At 38.6% G+C, this 22690-nt stretch overlaps 1 protein-coding gene across 2 annotated transcripts; it reads left to right on the top strand.

Moving 5' to 3' along the window:
• The first annotated feature begins 4961 nt into the window (after positions 1-4961).
• Positions 4962-21584, top strand: LOC111328888 (nucleolar GTP-binding protein 2). 2 transcript variants are annotated; one of them, XM_088758223.1, is made up of 21 exons: positions 4962-5173; positions 5744-5834; positions 6416-6510; positions 6953-7032; positions 8358-8510; positions 9637-9667; positions 9941-9995; positions 11023-11089; positions 11389-11418; positions 11793-11921; positions 13060-13173; positions 13639-13664; positions 13881-13983; positions 14203-14307; positions 15861-16019; positions 17712-17804; positions 18244-18836; positions 19237-19529; positions 19878-20111; positions 20733-20812; positions 21274-21584. In XM_088758223.1, exons 1-21 carry the CDS (start codon positions 5104-5106, stop codon positions 21409-21411), a joined length of 2739 nt encoding a protein of 912 aa, XP_088614349.1. In that variant the 5' UTR covers positions 4962-5103; the 3' UTR covers positions 21412-21584. The 2 variants fall into 2 exon arrangements, with proteins under 2 accessions (XP_088614349.1, XP_088614350.1); XM_088758224.1 differs by lacking the exons at positions 4962-5173; positions 5744-5834; positions 6416-6510; positions 6953-7032 and having other exon boundaries at positions 8374-8510; positions 9532-9667.
• The last annotated feature ends 1106 nt before the right edge of the window (positions 21585-22690 follow it).

Raw genomic sequence — 22690 nt, forward strand, 5'->3', positions numbered from 1 at the left:
GTATTTATTACATCGCTCGCAGCGCCCGTGGGCAAGATGAAGCGAATCCTGTGTTCTGATTGGCTACCCGAGCGGGCAAGATGGGCCCATCTTGTCCACTCGGGATTGCCCGCATTGATCTCGCGCATGAAATTAATAGAATTAGAACTACATCCGTAATTCTTGGACAATTTCAAAATTGATATCTGCCACACGATACAATTTTTTTTTCTATTTTGGTAATTTTGAAATTTATTCCAAAATGATATGGACTCATTACCACAACCTAATTGCGACAACATCAGTCAAAATATGTTTGTAGCTCTGTCTCAGTGAAACGAACTTGTGTACTGCCCTGGCTATTCACTTCCCCTTCCCACTAAGAAATTTGCAAGGGGAAGCACATTTTGGGAACAAACATCTGGAGGATTAGGGAACGGAAATCAATTCAGTCTGACTAAAGTACTTTCGGGTTACTCTGTATTTCTATGTAACAAGGTAACATTAAATTGCCTTACACTCGACTTTGCACTGACAAACTTACGCTATAAGTAAGAAGAAGAGTCGATATACGTTATTAATAATATTCAGTCACTTTTCTTTTCTTTCATACTAGCTACCTTCAAGCAATTTGTTAGATGATTCCAAGAGATGCTCCGTTTTGGGAGAGAGAGCGTTGCGTGACGAGACCAAATTAAGGCTGTAGGCGGAGGAGACTTTAAGAAGCCTGGTACCAGATTATTATTGCCAACAATTATTCACACACCATGACAATAGACCACAAAATTCTTTTGTCTGAGTTTATTTCAGATAAATTGGATGGACTTTTTTTTGCTCTCCATTCAATATTTTCAGTGGAATCTTTTGAAAGTAAACTGCTCTTTTTCATTTTCAAAAATGCAAACGTCAGTTACTTAGTGTCCCATTCAATCTACATATCCAAAAACTAACTCCTGCGTGCGTAGCACGCCTATGTTTTAAATTTTGAAGCTCTGAGTTGTATCTGAGTGGTTTGTTCAAAAACCATTAGTCCCGTGTCCAGAGCAGGCTGGTGTGATTAAAGTGCAGCGTTGTAGTAGCTCAAACCTATATCTGGATGGTGTTCCCGATACATCTTCAGTCTTGTGTCGAGTGCACGTTGGAATAATTCAAGGGCGTACGTAAACTTTGTCATTTCAAATTGAACGTTTCCTACACTGCTGTAGCTATTAGGCAATGTCTGCGTGGTGCACTGCCCAAGAAATTCTTGCAGCGGGTTCGAATGGCCGTTCATTTAATATTCTCGCTGGATTGATTCCGCGACAGGAGAACTTTTTTGAAATACATTTGAATAAACTTGAAGGAAAACTATCTAGCTTTCATGCAGAGTCTCGAAACAAGGGCACGTAGTTTAGTTTGAGAATCGAGCGATATTTCAAGAGTGGATCAGTCTGTTGGTCTGACGAGGCCTTCCTCCCTTTCCTTCTCCTTTCACAGGCAACAGTGGGATGAGATCTCAGCCAAATCTCAACGGAATGGCCTGAAATCGTTACCAGAGAACAAAACTAAAACAAACAACACTATCTCAAAGTTGGAGTTTATTTGCTTCATTATCTACGCAGTGCCAGAGTGGAGTCTAAACTCATACAAAGCTTCATAAAATTATCATCTCGTGGAGAGCTTGGCCCCTCCCTGTTTTAACTTGGATCTCAATTATATCTGGGATTTCATGTCATTTCTGTGTTCTACAGCTCTGGAGAGATATATTTCTCGTCAATCTCAAAGTCTGCATGAAGTAGTCGAGCATCAAGCGCCTCCATTAAGGTCTCCAAGTTGAACTCTGATGTTCAGTGCACGCTGGTGTGATTCGAGCGCAGATGTGAAGTCTTGTAAACCTTGTTGTGCAATTCCAATGTTGTTGTAGATATTGGCTGTATCTGGGTGGTTTTCTCCATCTACTCTTAATTGTATATCCAGTGCACGTTGTAAGGATTCAAGCGCGGACGTAAATTTATTCATTTCAAGTTGTATGGTTCCCATGTTCATGTAGCTGGCAGCTGCACGATGATTGTTTTCTCAATCTAACGTCTTTATGATGTCCAGTGCACGGTGGTATGATTCAAGAGCAGATGTGAAGTCCTGTACACCTTGTTGCGCGTTTCTATTGTTGTTGTAGATACTGGCTGTATCTAGGTGATTTTTCCCATATACTCTTAGTTGTATATCCAGGGCACGTTGCAATATTGAAAGCGCGGGTTTGAAGTTTTCATTTCAAGCAGAATGGCTCCCATGTTGGTATAGGTTCCTGCTGTATCTGGGTGATTTTCTCCATGTACTTTTAGTTGTATATTCAGCGCCCGAAGGAATAATACAAGCGCGGATTTTAAGTTTTTCACTTCAAGTAGAATGAATCCCAAGTTAGTGTAGTTTATTGCTGTTTTGGGTGATTTTCTTCATATACCTTCACTGTGATGTGAAGTGCACGCTGGTATGATTCTAGCGCAGATGGGAAGTCGTGTAGACCTTTCTGCGCGTTTGCAGATAAAATCATGGCCCCTGCTTCTTAAAAAATGTGATCTTTGTGGAGGAAGAAGGTCATAAAGAGGATGAGCTGCACGGTTATGATGTTGTTCCATAACTGCGTATCTCTTGAAACGATGTAGCTGGTCATTGGGGTGTACTTGGAGGTAAATCCAAATCGCAAAGCGCGCCTACAAAACTTATCAATCTGTGCAATGTATTTACCCTGGTGGGCACAGGCCCATACTTCTGATGCATATAAAAATAATGACATTATGAGGCTATCAAATAGCACAGTCAACTCCAGTAAGGAGTAGCAAAAGTACTTGCAGACCCTCAAGATGTAAAGTCTAGAATTGGCCTTGCCAAGCATATGCTCAAATTGAGTATCCCAATGGGTCTTCATGAAATGTTACTCCCAATAATTTGAGCTCCTTCATCCTAACTATCTCGTCAATATCACCTGGAGGAGTGATATTGATACAATCATTCAGCAAGACAACATTATGGCTTCGCCTTCATAGGAGGCAGCTGCCATAATAACTAAAGCCAGCACAGCCAAGTTTACGGACAACTTTATCACGCAGCCGTCCAAAGTGTAAAAAGCATATTTTTTGGACATGTGGGTTGAAAGGGTGCACTAAGTAACTAATGGTTGTTTTTTTCAAAAAGAACAAGAGCAACCATTTTCAAAAGATTCCACTGAAAATATAGTTCAATGGAGAGCAAAAGAGACATTCCAACTTACCTGAAATAAACTCAGACACACATATTTTATAGCATTGCTACTAGTGTCCGAATAATTGTTGTCAAAAGTAAACTGCAGTGGTTTCAAAGCCCTAATTTGGTTTTGTCACGCAACGCTCTCTCTCCTACGTCGCGTGACGAGACCAAACAACGACCAGCTCGTAGGCTGTTCAGCCGGATTGCAATTTGAAAAACATTTGATCCTTTATTTTAAGGATAAACCGACGGTAAAAGTTCACAACAAACATGGAGGAAAAGCCAGTCGAAAAAACTCGTGGTAACTAACTGAACGGCGCATGCGTGTACGCGATTACATCATAATACGTCGGAACATAGGCTATGACTGCCGTTCCTTCGTCAGTGACGAAGTCTTGACAGCTAGTTGCCTCAAAAATATTCTTTCATATAATTTTGCAGTGGAAAGCAAATTAAAACTCTTTTTCATCTCTTTCATTGTACTCCAAAGCAACTTGTGCTTTGGAGTACAATGAACAAACTTTGTATTCATCCTGTAAAGTCTGAAGTTATGATCCTTAGCAAATCGGGCTTCATTGGTCCTGCTCCTCCAATATGTTTTGGAAATAATTTCATTAATGTTGTTAATAACACTACTTGTTTGGGATTAATTATTGACAATAGGCTTACATGGGCATTGCATGTGGACCATTTAAAAAAATCTTTTGCACAGAAAGTGGGCGCATTAAAAAGAATGAAGAAGCTTCCTGTGAAAGCGCTGGAGGAAATTTACTTTAAGTCTATTGTACCTGCGGTATCGTATGGTATTGTGGTGTGGGGAAACTGCAATTATTCTATTATGGAATCCTTAAACCCTATTCATGTAAGAGCTGCACGAGTTATCCACCAGGATAAAAGTCTTGAAGAGTTAAATTGGTTGCCAATTTCTTACATATATAAAAGAAGACTCCTTCTTCTGATGCACGATGTTTGAAATGATAAAATCTTATTTAAGTTTAAGTTTTAAATGATAAAGTTTTAAATGATAAAATCTTATTTATTTTTAAGTTTTATTACATTGCATGTAAATTTTTGAATTAATTCGTGACTTGTTTGCTAATGAACTTTATTACAATGATTCATATTGAATATTTAAATACCATAGGGTGATTTTATGAATTATTTTAGTTTTACATTTTATTAGTTCGTTGTAGGTCCACATCAGCCTTATGGCTGCCCCCTTCCTTACAACCTGCATTACTAAATAAAATGATTGATTGATTGATTGATTGATACAGCCTAGCCCCTGAATAGGGATATTTTTGCGGTCTCCGTTCTTCGAACAAGTGAAAGTAGAATGAACGAGCATAATCTCCACAGTCATCGTAATTGTTCTGACGTTGTACATTTGTTACAATGACCTTAAAACTGGTACCTTACTCATACATAATTGATGCAATATGTTCATGAAGGTGGGCTGGAATTCTTCCCGAAAACAGGTTGTCGTTCAGATTAACTTCCGAAAGAATTGAGTATCCTACAATGGAGATCAGCACCCAATATTATGACTGCCAGTATTCAAGATTCGCGAAAATCGGCCTCTTTGAACAGAATTATCCAAAAGGATAGGGGGCAAGTGGTTGTATACAGGCTACGGCAAATCGCAGACGCCCCTTCCCCATTTTCATTTTGGAGGGTTGGGCGCTACTGCACACAGGCTATCACGGACAGACGAAACGTCCCATAGTTACCCCTCTCCGGACAGTACATTGCTTCTTAGTTTCCAGTTCGCACGTGGTCAATATGGCGGATGAGATGAGCCCTCTGTTATAAGGGGAAAAGATCTGAACATGTAATTACGCGGTGTCTTGACTCTTGCGTGGAAATTATCGGTGAAGAGGTTAAGGCGTATTCCTTTTCAACATGGCGAAGACCAGAAAAAAGTCGGGGCCAGAGAAAACGGCCAAGAAATCCAACAGCAGCATGAACCCAGGTGATCTAAACCTTTCGATTCAAAAACAAAAATTGCTGCTTACCAAACTGTGTTTACTCTCGAGTTGCTACCACTTCAATGAAGGCATACCAATTCTAAATTCAGCTGTCTAAATCTCACAGGCAAGATTTTATTCTAGCATATTCTAACGCGGAACCAACGAGTCTGCAATGAAGTTCTGAAATAAATTTTGCATTCGCTTTAATCAAAGTAATCGTGGATCTTTAAACTTGTGTGCTTTAATGACTGCTTTTCTTTCGAGTGCCTTATTGAATCAGTCTTAAGGCGGTAAAGAATTGATAGTATGATGGTGTGTAGCTCCTTTATGGTCAAGCAACAGTTCTTTAATGCTGTACGTCTCAAACGTATTATAAAAGCTTTGTATGTAATTTTCAGAATATATTTTCTAAAATACAAACATTTTTTTCTAGTAATTATGACTTGTAGTTTCTCCTTGGTTTTGAAATAATGTCAGATTGACGCGAAAGAATTTAAACTGAGCAAAAAATCATTTGAGTACAGTACATACACAGTACTTGTCACCTTTTTTTAACGAAGACAATTTTGTAGATCGTCCAAAACCACCAGCAGGCTCTAACATGAGAGACAAAGCAACAGTTAACAGGCTTAAGATGTATAAATCAGGCGGGAAGGCTGTAAGGTGAGTTACATTTTAATAAAAATAAGCACCATCTGCAATTATGCTTAATTCCTTTATTGAATATTTAAAATCCATTTTTATAATAATTATTTTTGCATCAGGTTAACTTTATTAAATTGGACTCTCCTTGGGGGCACAAAGTGTTTGCCTTTGAAAGGCACTTTTCTGAACAAGTTAGACACCAATTTTTCGTTGATATAGTCAGATAAAGCAATAAAAAGTTTAAACCCAGGAATAAAAGTTCATCTTTTGGGCTGATTATTGTGGTTAAGTGGTATGGGCTTAATTGGGTTCAAGTCAAGTTTAAGGCTGAATGTCCTATAATTTCCAAACAATTATCAGTTTTCAGTTTTTTTAATTTGAATGTGATGGTTCTTACAGAGTCTAAGATCAAACTTTAATTTGTTCAAAATGGCCATAATAAGAGAACTATACTTAAATTGCACAAATTTTTTTCATGTCCATTTAGCTTAAGACCCTTATCCACGTAAAAGTTTTAACATTATTTTTGAAACAATTTGCAAGTTGTTTTTATATTTTGATACAATGTCCCTTCATCTTCTGATTTTTTTTCCCTTTAGGAATAGAAAAGGAAAGATAGTGAAGCCAGCTCCCTTTCAAAGCTCTGTTGCATCAGGAGAAGTAGCAAGAGTGGCTCCAAACAGAAAATGGTTTGGTTAGTAGATTAGTACTGGGAGTGCTTTGTTGCTCTGCATTATTTGGTTTGCTTTACCCATCACCTCATTTCAAGCCACACTATTTTATTCCTCTTTTTTACTCTAATGATGATAACTGTTAAAATGAAGGTCGTCTTTTCTTCTGGAGGGCAAATAATTATTCATCCCTACAACTTAAAAGTCGCCAGTTTACTTTCCCAGCAAGTGATGTAACAAAACCACAAATCATTTTGTAGGTTAGCAGTTTACACAAGGCATGTCATATTAAAATTAGTTTGTGCAGAAATTGTGCCTGGTCCTAATTCTTTCCTTAGGTGAATTGGTTTTAAGTTCTTTGATGATCAAAAAATTAAAGTTACTGTAATTAATTTTTAGGGACAAAAGTCAGATATAGCTAAAACTATTCTAAATGATCTTTCCACCTCAAATTTATTCCAACAGGAAACACAAGGGTGATATCGCAAAATGCTTTGCAATCATTCCAAGATGAAATGGGAAAAGTTCTCAACGATCCATACAAGGCATGTTGTACATGGCTTAGGTTTCTTATACAAGTGTTGATATGATACACAATGTATGATAGATGTTGAGCACTTGTGTTGGACAGATATTTTATTAATGATTTTCCTTTGAAGACTTGATATCCAAGTCAGTTCCAGTGTTACAGTGACATGTAGATGTTGTCACCAGTTGTGCTTCCAGTGCAGTACTAGTATGGCAGCTCTTGTGCATTTTAGGGTGATATACGAGAAACCATCGTCCCACATTTAGTTAAGGTGGCTGAACACAGTTTTCGCGTGTGCTTCTGCTGATACAATTCAGCGCACGCACAAGGATTGCAAAAAACAAACATGCCATTAACAGAGCGGTCATTTCATGTACTCAACACTGTACCCACACTATCTGTGCTATTTTTCTCTATAGTTGGCGCAGTGTATAGAGGGCTTTAATCTTTTATTACAAAGATATGTTAGAAAAGTTAAGAGTGTAAAGAACCCAGCAATTCTCAGCTTTTTCATCGTTACCGAAAGAAACCAGTTAAATGCAGCGCATGCGCAGTAAGTCAAAAAATTGCGATTTTAAGAATTGAAAATTGCTTTCTCGGATATATGCCTATTTCTTGAGAACCACTCATTAGAATTTCACGAAATTTTGCACAAAAATACTTTAGGAAATAAGTAACTGGAGTATTGAAAAAAATTGATATTTAACAAAGGAAATTTTATAAAATTGAGTGAACCTTCAACAAGGGATAATCAAAGATCTCTCTGTAAAATTGTTTACTTCGCAAAATGGTGTTAACTTTAGAGTATCGTTACATGCTCGCTGCATGCAAATTATAAAGAAAATCTAATGACTAGATTTTGTACAAAGAAACAAAACCGATTTTAATTGCCTATTTATATCTATTTGTGTCGCCATGGCAATGACACATACGTCAGCTTAACTATCGAAAAAACAAAGTTTGTGTTGTTAACTTGCTTGCTGCCAATTTTGGTGACTGAGAGATCAAGGGTTTTTTAGAGAAAATGGTGAAAGAAACAAAGGTATCATAAACTGTGTTCAGCCACCTTAAACTGGGTTAGATGGAAAGCATGTTATGTGAAGAGGAGAGCAGATTGTAAATTTCCAATTCGTCAGTGAATTAGGTCATATGCACGACTCATAGAGGGATACATGGTGTGTTTATGTGTGACAAGCATCCAACACACTGCAGAGAAAAGTAGTTGTAGTGTTCAAATCCCCTGTATTGTTTGTAGTTAATTATATGTGTTTTAATAAGGCCAAAGCACATACACTTTCCCTAGTTGATCAAAATAATATTACATGCTTTGACTGCCAACAGGTTGTGATGCGGCAGAGTAAACTTCCATTGTCTCTGTTGAATGACAAGGTACAGTCAGCTAGGGTGCACATCTTGGATACAGAAAGTTTTGGGACAACCTTTGGACCCAAAGCACAACGCAAAAGACCAAACCTTAAGGCAGCTGATATGAAGGTTGGTAACTTTGGTCTTTTCATCAGTAAGATCCTGAAGGAGGCATTTTGATCATGATCAATACCACCTCAGCGACATAAGGAGTTAGGCACATTTGGGTTTTTTTCAATTTGACCAGCATCATAGGAATTTATTTCAAGGAACTTATGAGAACTCATAGTAAAGATGAGAGCATATGAACAGTCAAATGCAAAATATTGGTGTGATGTACTCAAAATTGTTTTAAGTTTTCCATCTATGTTTGGTTGAGAGGGAGGCAATTAGTATTGCAATGAGTATTCCAGAAGAATCCCAGTTAAGTCATTGATTTGCACTAAGAATTTCAACTTGTACTTCAAGTAAATAACTTTTTGTATGGCTGTTCCGTGTTGGTGCCAAAATGCAGTCGCTATGAATCTGGGGACGAATTAGCCTTTTTATATTGAAATAGGCGCAGTGAATTAAAATACTTGTCTGACAATCAACCGAACACATCCGCTAAAAGAACATGTAAAGAGCTGTGTAAAGATGTATAAATTACCCAATAGAATTGTAAGTAACCTTTTGCTGAAAATTTTTTGGCCCTTCAAATGTAATTTCATATTTAAAAGGCAATTCATTCATTTGCTTTGCAGTTTGACTGTTGTCAATGTACCATTGGCAACCAGTCCAGAAATCAAACAGTTATCTGTACATTTGTAGCCTTCACGTTTAAGTAATGGTTCGATACATAAGCGCAAATCAGTCATTTTTAATAAAACCATTGAAGTGATACTGAATAACATTTCACACTTAAGTGGAAACTGCCATATGGCAATGGCTATTAATGAAGCAACAGTTTTCATCTCAGTGTATATCACTGTTAGTGCACCGTCTCCCAGAAATGAAAAGTCGTGGCGTTAATTTTTCTTCAGGGTTTTATGGAAGGTGCACAGCACTTACATTTTCTGTTAAATGTAGTGAAGAGAGGTTTGCTACTAACAGTAACTCCTTCTTGATTGGGGTTTTGTCATTTTCAGCTGTTCCCAATTTTTCTCCTCAGATTCCTGCTACCTTTCTCTTATTGAGCCTTTTCAACTTTTTTAATGTTATCTGTCATTGCACTGTCTCCCACAAGTGAAAAGTTTTGGTGTCCATTTTTCATCAGGGTCTTATGGAAGCTGCACAGGTGTCCTCAGGTAATTTTTATGTACTACTGTCAGTGTCATATTTTATCTCCTACTTGTAGTTGTTGATCCTTGAAAGGCCCCTCATTGGAGTTTTTAATAGATATCGTCACAGTTAACTATTGTGCATGTACTAGCCTTACACATTGACAGTTTTGAAGGAAACATGTGGTAGCAAAATTTTATGGGATCAGACAATTTTTTTTGATTTTTAGAAGAGTATAGTTCTTTTAAACATTGAATTTTTTAAATCTAAGTGGAAGGCATCCTTTGTGAACTTTACAGAAACGTACAATGAAGAGAAAGATATGAACCTTGTCAGGGAAGATGATGGTGAGAGGTGAGATTTGTATGTTTACAAGATAATTAACAACAACAACTGCCCTAAGCAGTTGACAGGGTACTTAGTGAAACGATCACAGAGACACTGTCGAGCCTTTAGAGATCCAACATTATTAGATCTACCACAAGTTAAGACCAAATGTGGACAGACCTCGTTTAAGTTTTCGGCTGCGAGTGCCTGGAACAAACTGCCGAGAGAGATTTGGGAGCTCAAAACATTCGCACAATTTAAAGGCAGAACTTTCACTTACCTCGTAAACACGGACAGTGTAAATCATATTTGTACAAGTTAAATGCAATTTTTATATATCATTTATACATTTTAGATTTGTAATTGTAATTCTTATTGCTTGTAATTCTTTTTAACTGGTCACCGATTAATACCAGTGAATCTATATCTTGATCGACTGACCGGTTTCTTACCAGGATAAATAAAGTTATTATTATTATTATTGTTATTATTATTATTATTAGATTTACTGTCCAAGGTTCTCTTCTCGAACACATTTTGAAGTGCCAATTAAACTGAGATATGGCCATCAGAATCATGTGTTAATGATAATTATGTGAGGATAGAAATGAAAAATGAAAATATCTATAGGCATCATTTATCTCATGGTGAGAGAAGGAAAAAATGCGTGATATATTCACTGGTCAGAAACAGGGTTGAATATTTGTAAAACACTGTCTTCTGTATGATATACATGTACAGTTGTACATGCACCTCTCATCAGTGAATTTTCTTCAGCACGCAGTGTTGGTAGACAAGTGGATGACTGACTTTTGGACCATTAAGAATTAACACTCTATAAATACTGTATATTATTATTATTATTATTATTATTATTATTATTATTATTATTATTATTATGACTTGTTAGCAATTATTTTCATTTACATTTTGTAATAACTAGTATACTGTAGCTATGCCTGTAAAATGGAAATGTTATTTATTTATTAGAGTGTGCCATGACATTAATCTGTCTTAGTTTGTGGAATCATAAATTTTCCTATCCTTCTTGAAGAGTTGAAGCTAAAGAAACACTGTTTACGAAAGGACAATCTAAAAGAATTTGGAATGAACTTTACAAGGTAAAAATGTACCCAGCATTTGCACTGAAATGCTTCTTGACATTGCATCCTCATAAAAAATTTAACTGTGTATTACATCAAATTGTATGCAATATGAATGGTCCTTTTTAACTGAAGCATTGGTTGCAGACCCAAAACGGATAATTCAAAATTTTATTCTTGTCCATGGCTGAATTCTCTTGCTTTGGACAATGGCTGTCAGAGCTTCATAATTGTAATTATTTTATACTCTTTCACGTACTTCAAAGCTAAGTACAAAGCAGTTCTAATCATTTCTATTTCATTTAAATGTTTTTCAGGTTATAGATTCTTCTGATGTTGTCATACAGGTATGGTTAAACCTAAACTCTTAAGAACTGCTGTACATTTTCCGCATAAAAGAGATGGCAGACTGATCACAATGATAGTCAAAACATGTGAATGTTCTAAGTTAGTGCTACATGCACTTTGTGTTTAAAACTCAGAAGACATACTGAAGAATTTTCCCAAATTTCTTTATTTACACAGACTATTTACAGTGGCGATATTTTTTTATTAAGTCGTAGTTTGTGACCTTATTCTCGCGGTTACTTTCTTAAGGGATATGCACGTTGATCCAGCTTTACCATTTTACTGAACGCTATCCTGCCCTATTTTTCCTTTTTGTTTCTGAAGAATTTCATGTAGAACACTTCAAAGCTGATTATTTGCGCTTTTATCTCAGGTTTTGGATGCCCGTGATCCCATTGGAACACGCTCAACCCATATTGAGTCCTTCATGAAGAAAGAAAAACAACATAAGCACCTTATTTTTGTTTTGAACAAGTGTGATCTTGTGCCAACTTGGGTAACGGTAAGTAAAAAGCTGTATGGTCTGCGTGCACATGTAGGTGCAGTTTGCGCTTCGTGTCCATATGTGTCCATATTACTCAGGACCGTTTAGCCGTCCATGTTTCTCTGTGTTATATACCATCCTCCTGAACTGATATCCTGCTGTCCACTTTAAGTTGGAGTTAGACGGTTGGTCGTTACAGAAAATTGTTCTGGTTTTACTGTATCATGACAACATTGGATCAAAACTGAATGGGAGAAAAATTTGAATTGTTTTATGTAACCGTTTACCTGCTTTTCTTCAGTCCACTTGTGATCGAATATGCCGTGAGAAAACTGGGAAATTTCCGTTGATATTTATCGAGAGATATTACCAAAAGTTTAAAACCTTGCGTCCCAAAAGCTTCCCTAAGACTTGAATTCAAGATGGGGGAGTTTTCATCTGTTTTTACACAAAAATAAATATACTGAAAACTCAACATTCCATGTCGTAAGTATTGCTAACGGTAAGCCTTTTATAAGCGTTTTGTCTCCCACGTTGAAAAACCATCGTGGGATGATAATCTCCGTGGCCCTCATCTGGTGAGAAAGTGTGGTCGATAATTGTCCGAGGAAATTATTTTTTCCCTAGAAAACTGCTCGCATCACGGAACAAATTACTTCTGCACAGAAATACCCTTGCATAATTCTTCCTCAAAAGGAAGGCTAGAGTTAACAAATGGTAAACACCACAGCGTACACTATTGAGTTATGGATGCACGCGGGAGGTTGCTAAGCACGAAAGAAGCGTAAGAGTCGCTCGAGGCGATAGCCGAGAGCGACTCTAGCTTCTTGAGTGCTTAGCAAACCTCCCAAGTGCATCCATAACTCAATAGTGTACGCTGTGGTGTTTACCATTTGTTTTATAACATTGCATTGATACATTGTAGCTAAAGAGTTCCCTTTTATTTAACAAATCTTACGCGACCAGAAAAAGCAAGCGCGCGCGGAAAAATAGTCTTTGCATTTGCTCACGTCAGCAGCGTACACCCATGGGCAAATGGGGGACGCTAAATTGACCAATCAGAGCGCGCGCTTTACTTTGGTTATGTTATAATTATCAATGTGGTGTTCATGCAGCAGTTGTTTTATGTTATCATCTTCTTTACGTCTCTCTACAGCAAAGGTGGGTGACAGTCCTGTCTGCAGATCATCCTACTCTTGCTTTCCATGCAAGTGTAACAAACCCATTTGGTAAAGGGGCTTTGATCAACTTACTCAGACAGTTTGCAAAGGTAAAGAGAAAGTTTTGATAAGATTTATATGGGATTTATGATAGTATTATTTCATTGATTAAGAAATATGGTTAATTTAGAACTCAATTGTTGAATGAAGAAAGGTGTTAATGTCAAATTCCAGCTCAAGAAAATGAAACTTTCTCACCCGCATCATCTTCACTTTGTTATACTAACTGATGTTAGATTTTTTAAGACCTTCTCTTAATCTCATTGCCCATAAAGGTGAGGACTTCCTTCAAGCCTAAGCAGTTACCGGGACTCAACAAAGAGAAAATGATTGAATTAGTAGCATAAATAGGACTTGCATATAACTGTGCTTCAATTCCGGGGTTAAAGACTCTAATGCAGGGCGAGACATCCCTTGGCAGAAAGGTTACATAACAAAACGAGTGATAATCGTGGTGTTATGTATGTTTTCCTGGTTTGTTTTTCGAATTTTTACTCTTTCCTTTCCTTTGACAGCTTCACACTGACAAGAAGCAAATAAGGTTAGTTGTAACGTCCAGCGCTTGTAAAATTTTTCAGTTAATAGCAGATAGACGTAAACCAAGAGAGCATATCTTAAAACCAAGGCACTGAGCTTTTCTTGTGTCTGTTCAATACCTGGAATAGTTGACTTCCCCAGAGATGTATCTGAGCATATTTTCGCTCTAAATTAGAACTGCAATGTTTAATGTGAAGTATTATATTTTTCTCTTTTGAAGTGTTGGCGTTATTGGTTACCCTAATGTCGGAAAGAGTTCCATCATTAACACACTGAGAGCCAAGAAAGTCTGTAACGTGGCACCAATTGCTGGGGAAACCAAGGTACAAAATTGATTTCCATTTTTCTCCTTTACTTTTCATTTTTTTCCTTCTTTTCATTTATCATAATGCTGGTATGAATGCATCAGATGTTTAGTTTTATGAATTACAGTTCTGCTAAGTTTAAAGTGAAAATGGGTTTCCGGTGATATATGACAATCCCCGCCTTGTTACAAAGCATCCTGTTATCTCTCTGACCCAACCTGATCACCTTCGTTCCAGGTGTGGCAATACGTGACACTGATGAGACGAATTTACTTAATTGACTGCCCAGGGGTCGTGTATCCAAGTGGTGACTCGGAAACTGAGATCATACTTAAAGGCGTGGTAAGGAACCTCTCTATAGAGCCATTAGTTTGCTATGTGGTACGTGTTCCTGTGTGCCCAAGTGCGTAGGGTGCTCTTAGAATTACCAGCACTGAAAACAATTCTGATCCTGGCAGTGTGTAAGACGCTTGTCACCTATATGAGTCTTCAGCAAGTTCTCTGTAGTTTAAGGTGGCTAGTACTAGTTTCCTCGCGCGGGGAACAGGTCACTCTTGCGTCATGCGCGTGAGAAACGTGCGAAAGAAGCGCGAGATTAAAAGACGAAAATTCAAAACAAAGATGGCGGCGCGAGGCTTTATTTCTACTTTTGTAAGAAGTTTACCTAACAGCGTGTATTTGATGTGTTGAACGGTCACTGCGTATGCAGGAGACAGAAACGAAGATAAAGAAGACGATTCTCGGAGACAAAAAGGTTGCTGCACATCTAAAGGAAATATCCTTGGAACCAATATGAAATCTTGCGACGGTGAAAAAAGGAGAACTCAAGTGAAGGATAATCTGCCTGAAGTGGAAGAAGACTGAAACTTCAAGGAAAATAATATAATATAGCCAGAAGTTGTGAGTAGGTCCTTTAAAATGAGCCCGGGAGGCTGTCTTTGACGGCTATTGAATGATTTTCTAGGCAGTAAACGTACATAAACAGCAGATTGTAGGTGCACGCGCGAACATACGCGATAGTCAGCGGTAGCTATAACAGATTATGAGCAAATTTCGATCTTATAGAATCCAGATTGTTAAATGCGCGAGAACGCGCTTGGGAATTGCTAAATTCACGAAAGCTATTGCATGAAAACAAGTCCGGTGACCCCTTCTTTTTATTGTTCCGATATGATAATAACGTTGAAAGCAATCGTCAGAAAAACAATAGAAAATTCTACGTAAGGACATTTGCGATGCGTGAAAATTGGCCTTTCTAGATTTTCTGAAATTCCACTCCGTAGAATTTTTTTTAAAATCTTTGTGCATTTTACTTTTCAAGTGCCGAAAGCAATCACTAAGAAACATCATGGGGTCACCGAGTTAGTTTTCAAATTATTTGAGCCATAAGTTAAAAAATACGTCTAAATAATCCTTTGAAAGCGTTGCCATGGAAACTTCTAGTGACGAAATGACACCTATTTTTGGATAGCCAATTATTCTATAATTCAACCCTGTAAAAGTGTTCAACTGGCCTTGGTCAGTCTTTTTGTTGTATTCTTTCAAAGTTACAAACCATCTAAAAGATGAAAACTGGTACCAGCCACCTTAATACACAGAACATCTGTTCGAAAGTCTGAGGTTCAAGGGTCGAATCCTCAAGTCTAATGCCCCACGCTCGTGTTAGATTTTTAATATCTCTTACTGTCTTTTCTTTTTTGTACAAAAACTGTTGCCCCTTAGCTAGCCTTGGAAACCTGAGTGTTGTGATAATTTTCAAACTTGGTCCTCCAATATTTCGCGGCGGGCAGTTTGTAAACTAACCGTCATAGCGTTACTCAAACTATTTGCTGGCTGTAAAGGCCATCCTTCACGCTGCTCCACTGTTATTGTTTTACCTTGTTCTTGATCGCTAGGTTCGTGTGGAGAACGTGAAAGACGCAGCCTGCCACATCCCCGTAGTACTGGAACGAGTCAAGCAAGAGTACATTGCAAAGACTTATAAAGTATCATCGTGGAACGATCCAACAGACTTTCTGGAACAAGTCGCGCAAAGAACTGGCAAGCTTCTTAAGGCGAGAAACATTTTTTACACTGACATCGAAGATAAGCTATAACTATATGGCTTTTGCGCTGAAAATCAGATCGAAAATTTCAGGTTTGAGACTTCAGTAGGGTCATTGTGTTGTTTTCTTGGGCAAGACATTAGGGAGCTTAAGCAACCACGACGAAGGGGACGACGACGACGTCAAGTAATCGCGGAAGGTCTGGAACGAGGACGTCGTCTTTAGCGGGAAAATGAAACTTAAGCAGTGAAGTTGCTCAAGGACGACGACGTCTGAAATTTTTGTTTATTCTCGCTTCGTCAGTTTAAGAAGTGACATCGTTCAGAGACCTCCAAAACCTTCTTCTCGGTCATGGATCAAAATTTTCACCTTTATCGAAAGTTCGAGAGTACGTTATTCAATTCTTGAACATCATAAGTCCAAGGAATTATTAAGCTTTAGCTTTATTTACAATAATTTACGCATGATAAAAGTTTAAAATATGAATTTTACGGAAGTTATTCGAGATTAAAATTCAGTTCTAAGTGTTGCTGGTATAAACAAACCTATTTTGCCCAAGGCTTGCCTGATTTTCAACGTGCGTTAGCCTGATATGTTCTACCTTTGATGCTCCTTCCTTTGGCGAGCAAACGACTCAAGTCTGTCAATTTTAATCAATGCTAGCTAGCGATCGGCACAGATCAGTCGTCGCGCTTCAAACAAGAATACTATTTTTTCCCGTGTGATTTTGTCGGAATAATTTTTATCGCTGTAAATCTAGATCTTTATCAAACATTTCGAAAATATATTCGCAAAACCTGAGAGGTATTCACGCACGCTCATGTTGACACACCGATCTGAAGAATTCTTTGCTGTTTAAAGCGTCTCGACGGAAGAACAGCAACACGCAAAATGTTTTAGTAGCAATAAACCGACAGTTCCATACACACAGCTTTTGACCGAAAGCAGTGGTGTATTGCACTGCCATTTAAACCTTTTCATTCAATAAAAATGATAAACAGCACTCTTTCATAAAATATACTCAAATAAATTTAAACCTAACGTGGTCGCTTTCACCGCTTGACTTGACATCTGTTGTTCGGAGGAAGGAAAATGAGTTAGTGGGTTTTCGAATTTTATTTGTTTAGAAAACTGAACAGGGAGGTTTAAATCAACCGAAGAAGCGAATACAAACTCCAACCGGCCATAGACTGTCAAAAAAACGACAATAAAGGCGCACCTTTTGATGAGAAAAACTGCTTTGAAGTTCGGAAGTTCACGACGACTTGAAACTGGTCCATCTCAAGTCGTCGACGATAAGACGACGACGGAATTCTTGGTTCGCGCTTGCGCAGTAACGTTCTCGCTACTTCCGGTCGTCGTCCTCCGTTCGTCGTCGTGGTTGCTTAAGCTCCCTATTGTGCTCTTATAATGCCTCTCTCCGTCGAGGAGTACAAATGGATACCCTGCTGGGGAAACCTGACAAAATAACCTAACATGAACAAGCTTGGTATCTTGAGGAAGAAGCAATACTACTAGTCGCTGAATATCACATAAAGGCAATTTTCTGCCGCTGTGAAATTCAGACTGGTATGCAGACGTTGCCCCTTGCTACACGAGAGAGATTTCTCTTCTCATTTCTTTGTTTCTTTCTTTCTTCCTTCATTTCCCATCTCATTTATTTGCCTTTGGTCGGTCAATTTTCCTTTCCTTTCTCCTCAGGGCGGCGAAGCTGACGTCAATACAGTGGCCAAAATGATTTTGAATGATTTCCAACGAGGCAAGCTGCCATACTTTGTTGCACCACCGAGCAAGGTAGGGTAAGAGATTTTTCGTGTCTGTTCGGCTTTTGAGTAGGTATTTGCTGTACCAATGTCGAAGGCACGGCGTGAAAAAATTCTTGTTGCATTCTAAAGTAACTGGGTTCGTTCATTAAAAACTTAAAATCGTCGATTTTGAGATTTTAATCGCCATTTTCTCCGTCGTTCCAGCTGTCTCTATACAATGGTGGACAGGTTAAACGAAAAAAATGCATATATATGTCAGGCTAATTTAATTTTAAAGTAAATATTTGCCCCCCCCCCCCCCGCGAAGTCCAGTGGTAACACAGGGCTTTATCTCAGCTAGAATGCCTTTTAAAAACCTTTGTTCCGTATAAAAAACAAAGACTGTGAACATTCTGTCTTCTGCCTTAACACGCTATTGTAGCTTTTAGCTTGTTAAAGATCCCTCGTTCATTGTTTCCTTTTGACAGGAAGGAGAATCTAATTCTGAAGAAACAAAGGATGAAAAGAAAGCAGCGTCCAAATTTCCGCCTCTTAAAGAAAGTTTTGTGAAAGGAGTAGACTCTGAGGTTAATGACGAGAAATTAGATGTAGCCGAGAAGGAAACTAGAACAGAAAACGCTAAGCAAGGAAACGAAAGAAGTGTTCAAAACGGTAGCCGTTTAGTCGGCAAAGAACCTAGCTCCCCAACGGACTCGGAGCCAGAGGCTCAAACAGCTCTAGAGACAAATGATACAAGTAAAACTCAGGAAAAGTGTTCGTCAGAGACCGCAAGAATGAAGCCTGGAGAGAATACAACGATTAACGACGACTGTGTTCAGAAGTCAAAGAATGTAAACTTACATGTTAAACAGGATTTCAGTGCCATTAATGTTGGACTTGAATATACTGGTGACGATGTGCAGCCTTTGGAAGAAATAATTAAAGGTGACGAAGGTAAAGAAACTGATGGAAACACTGATTCTGAGGATGACAGTGATGAGGAAGAGGAAGAAGAAGGAGAGGATGAAATGAGGGATGATGAACAACAAGATGACATTAGAGCAGCGTACGGGAAGTACGAGTAAGTATTCATGATCGTGAATACGTCGATGATGGTGAATACGTCGCTTGGGGGGGGGGGTAATACAAGATAATTTGGTTTTGTCGACTGGGTTTATGATGTAAATTGGCCACAAAAAAGAGTTTTCTGACGTTTCAAGTGCTAGCCCCTCATCGTTCGGTGTGAAGAAAGGCTAACGCTCAGAGCGTGAGCTTTGGGGATGGCAATCACTTTGAAACTCAGCTGTGTAAACGTAAGCGTCTCAAGACTGTGATTATGCTTTGTTGTCTCTTGGATTTGGGAGTGTACCTATGGTTGTTTACGCTTTGCTTCTAAATCGAATTCGCTATCGAACCGACAGATGAAAAACGACAACTTTGATTGTGCAATTCTTCACTCTTTTCTGTTGTCTTTTTTTAAGAGAAGAGGAGTTAGGAAGCGAAGAGGATGATGACACGGAAGAAGAGCAAGAGGACGAACAAGAACAAGAAAAAGATCAAATTCAACAACCACTTGAGATTGATGAGAGTGCAAACCAGGACGAGTGTAGCGAGGATAGTGACAATGACAGAGTAGAAAGTGACGATGAATCGTCAGATAGTAAAGAAGAAGCAAAAGAAAAACCTGGTCCTTTGAAAGAGTCATTAATCAAGATAGATAGGGAGACTGAAAAAAAGAAGCAAAAACTGCTCGAAAAATACAAAAAGTTACAAGGTAAGTCTGTATGACAAGTTAATAGTGAGGTTTGATTTGCAGATGGTCAAAAAATCGAGTGGACAATCGGTTTTGCCGAAAGTGGTGTTATCTACGAGGGCACAGGAGATAAACTAGGGATCAGATTATTTGTTCGCTTATATTATAATTCGAAAAGAATATTTTGAGGTCAACGAGAAATAGAGTTAGCGACAGAGATATAGTGAGCAACGCCTAGAAGGTAAAGTGTTTGTAAATTATCAACTAGAACTTGATAAACCTCAGTTCCTCTGCTGGAAAGTCACGCCTTTATGCTTGGATAAAGAACTAAGTTTTTTTTGTTTTTAAATACTTTGTTCTGTTTGCCAGGAGTTGAAAAACTACCTTCTCACCGAGCACAGGAGTGGACTACACCCACTGAACAGCGATTTTCTGTTAGCGTGAGCCCCTACATCGCTTGCGTTGAAGCGGAAGGAAGTGAAAAAGGCACTAGCAAAGAACTTGACAAGGAACTGAATGTAAATAACACTCCACGAGCTCGTCCGGACAGATTAATGAAAGCAGCAAGAGAAACAAAAGGCGTCAGAAAGAATATGAAAATAGGTAATCAAATAAAGAAATCAAACGGTGCATGTCCAAAGTTATCGAAAAGGCCAATCAGAGCGAAGGATTGAACAAAAGGAGCCAATGAGAATCGAGATAAGAATAAGTGTACGGCCTGAAGCGCGGGAAAACTTGAGAGAAGCGGACACAACAAGTTTTGACTTTGCATCTGATTGCTTGAGACGGTGGCGTGGGTTCTCTAGAACACACAAAGGGCACAGTAAAGCAAAACCAATGTACACCCAAACTATTTTCGACCCTCACTTGAAAAGAGATCTTGAAACTTCGTGTGTATTCCGTTTCAACGGTATGCTTATCGTCAGTAGTAACCCTCCCAGCTGTGACAGTAGCCTTACGTACGGAGCAAGCCTCTCAAGATCTACACATCAGTAAAAATCCTTTTCCCGTAACTTTCTAACATGAAGTTTCTATTCATGCTATTAAACTGGAAGAGTCTGCATCTTTGTAATACGAACACGCAGCTGAACCCGCACAAGAAACACGCTCGGAGAAATCCGAGTGAAATTTGCGTCCGTTGATGCCAAACGGGTGCTAGCACTGTACTTCTCTTCGTTATTTTCTCGCTGTCGTATTCTTATTTATTTCCTACGTCTTCAACAGATTCTAGAGGCACTGATAGAAGACGCGGTAAACGCAAAAGTGACGACGACAGCGAAGATGATGACTCGCCCAAACCAAAGGTAAAATAGAAATTGTTTTTTTTTTCCCTGTTGGACGGGTTATTTCGAAGACGTTGGGCGATCGTAAATTTTCAGCTTGTTCGTTGAATAAAGGGAAGTTAGAGTGACTTTACCGAGCGCCTTTAAGGATAATGTAACTAGGCAGTGTCATAGTTAACGGAAGATCCTCACTTTGTGCTGTAATTGAGTCTTTAATGCGCTGACTCTAAGACTGTAAGAGTGACTGGCTTCCAATTTCTCCTTGCTGTATTACCCTTGAATCAAATGTAAAGGTCATGAGAATAAAGAAAATGATCACCAGTTCAAGTATTTCCTGATTATCAAGCAAATTCTCTCTGTCAGTGTCAAAGGAAATGTAAAGAGAACAGTGTGGAGATTATGAATGCTGATCAGTTATTAACTCTGTACTGATGGTAAGGGTGTGGAGGGTTGACAACCTTTGTTCTTTCGTTTCCGTTCAGGCACCGCGTCTGAAGACGAACAAACAGAAGATTGGTGTCCGTTACTACGAGAAGGTTAATGTTAAAAACAAGAACCGTGACAAGAATACGAAACATCGGGAGGAACAAACAAGAAAGAAAGGAAAGAAAAGAAAATGACCTGATTAACTCTGAAGACAATTGAATACAATGTAGTGGCGTGGTTGCCAAGGATCGGAATAGTAATAAAAAAAGATTACCTTTCAAAGTCTGGCAAAGTGTAGGGAAGTTATAGAAATGTGAATGTAAAGTCGAGGAAAGTTAAAAATAAAAGTAATTCGCACATCCATTTATCCCTGTTGCTGACTTTTTGTTGAAGCCGTTGGTACAAGTATTTGGATTTCTGAAGAATGTATTGATGCATGGAAAAACGTCTACAAGGGAAGGCTGGATGGGCCAGGACGTTTATGCTGTATGGTACACTTAGAGCCTTTTAGGTGAGGAAATTTTGTATCGCCTGAAACTTAGGAAAGATGGAAATCAATAGTCGTGAATGAAAATGCAAAGTGAATTCCAGCCTGCTTGCAGGCTTAAGTTCGTATTTTCAAGCGCGAGATACAGCGTGGCGAATATTCGGTCGCCCCATTGGACGGGTGGAAGATTTGGGAGGAGGAGGGGGGAAGGGAAGAAACCCTCCCTCTCGATTTGTTACTTATCCCTAATCTTTTACCCGTCCAATATGGCGACTGAATATTCGCCGCGCGGAATCTCGTGCATAAAAACACAAACTTCCGCCTGCAAGCAGGCTATGTGACTTCGTGATGTTATTTCAATTTTGAGACCGCTACCGTATCAAAAATGTCTTCCAGCTAATTGGTTTCGATACCTTTTCTCCTTAACCCGGTTCCCCTTGTCAATGAAAACTTTATCTTATAAACTAGTAAGAATTTTGTAACTGTGGATAGTGGACAGGATTTTTAACCTGCTGCATAACTATCAATTAGAATATGAGCTCGAGATTTCAATGGCGTGATAGTTGATGGGGATTAAGTCCGAACCAACAATTACGGCATAGAAATTAAATTGTTTAAGTATAAAATAACCAGTCTTCGAGCCATAACTACAAGACAGGCTCTTTTTAAAGTTCACAAAGCAACCAGGTGGACAATCAGACATTGTTTTTTATGCTACCCTGGTTTAAAGATTTAATGAATGTAACTGGGGAGTTGCAATTCGTCGACCTAACTTACGTTTCGACACTCCTGTCTAGTGCCTTCATCAAGGGTGATCTAATTGTTGCAACAAGAGGTCCCTTTATATGCTCACTTTTATAAGTTGCCCTTTTTTTTCTGAGGTTGTGCAAATTGGCGTCAGGTTGCAAGCCGCCATCATCACGCTTCAACCCTCTAGCCCCCCCAAGGGTGACTAGCATCTAATTTCTCCTTACAATATCACCCCT

The sequence above is a fragment of the Stylophora pistillata genome, chromosome 4 (assembly GCF_964205215.1).
Source record: "Stylophora pistillata chromosome 4, jaStyPist1.2, whole genome shotgun sequence".
NCBI lineage: Eukaryota > Metazoa > Cnidaria > Anthozoa > Scleractinia > Pocilloporidae > Stylophora > Stylophora pistillata.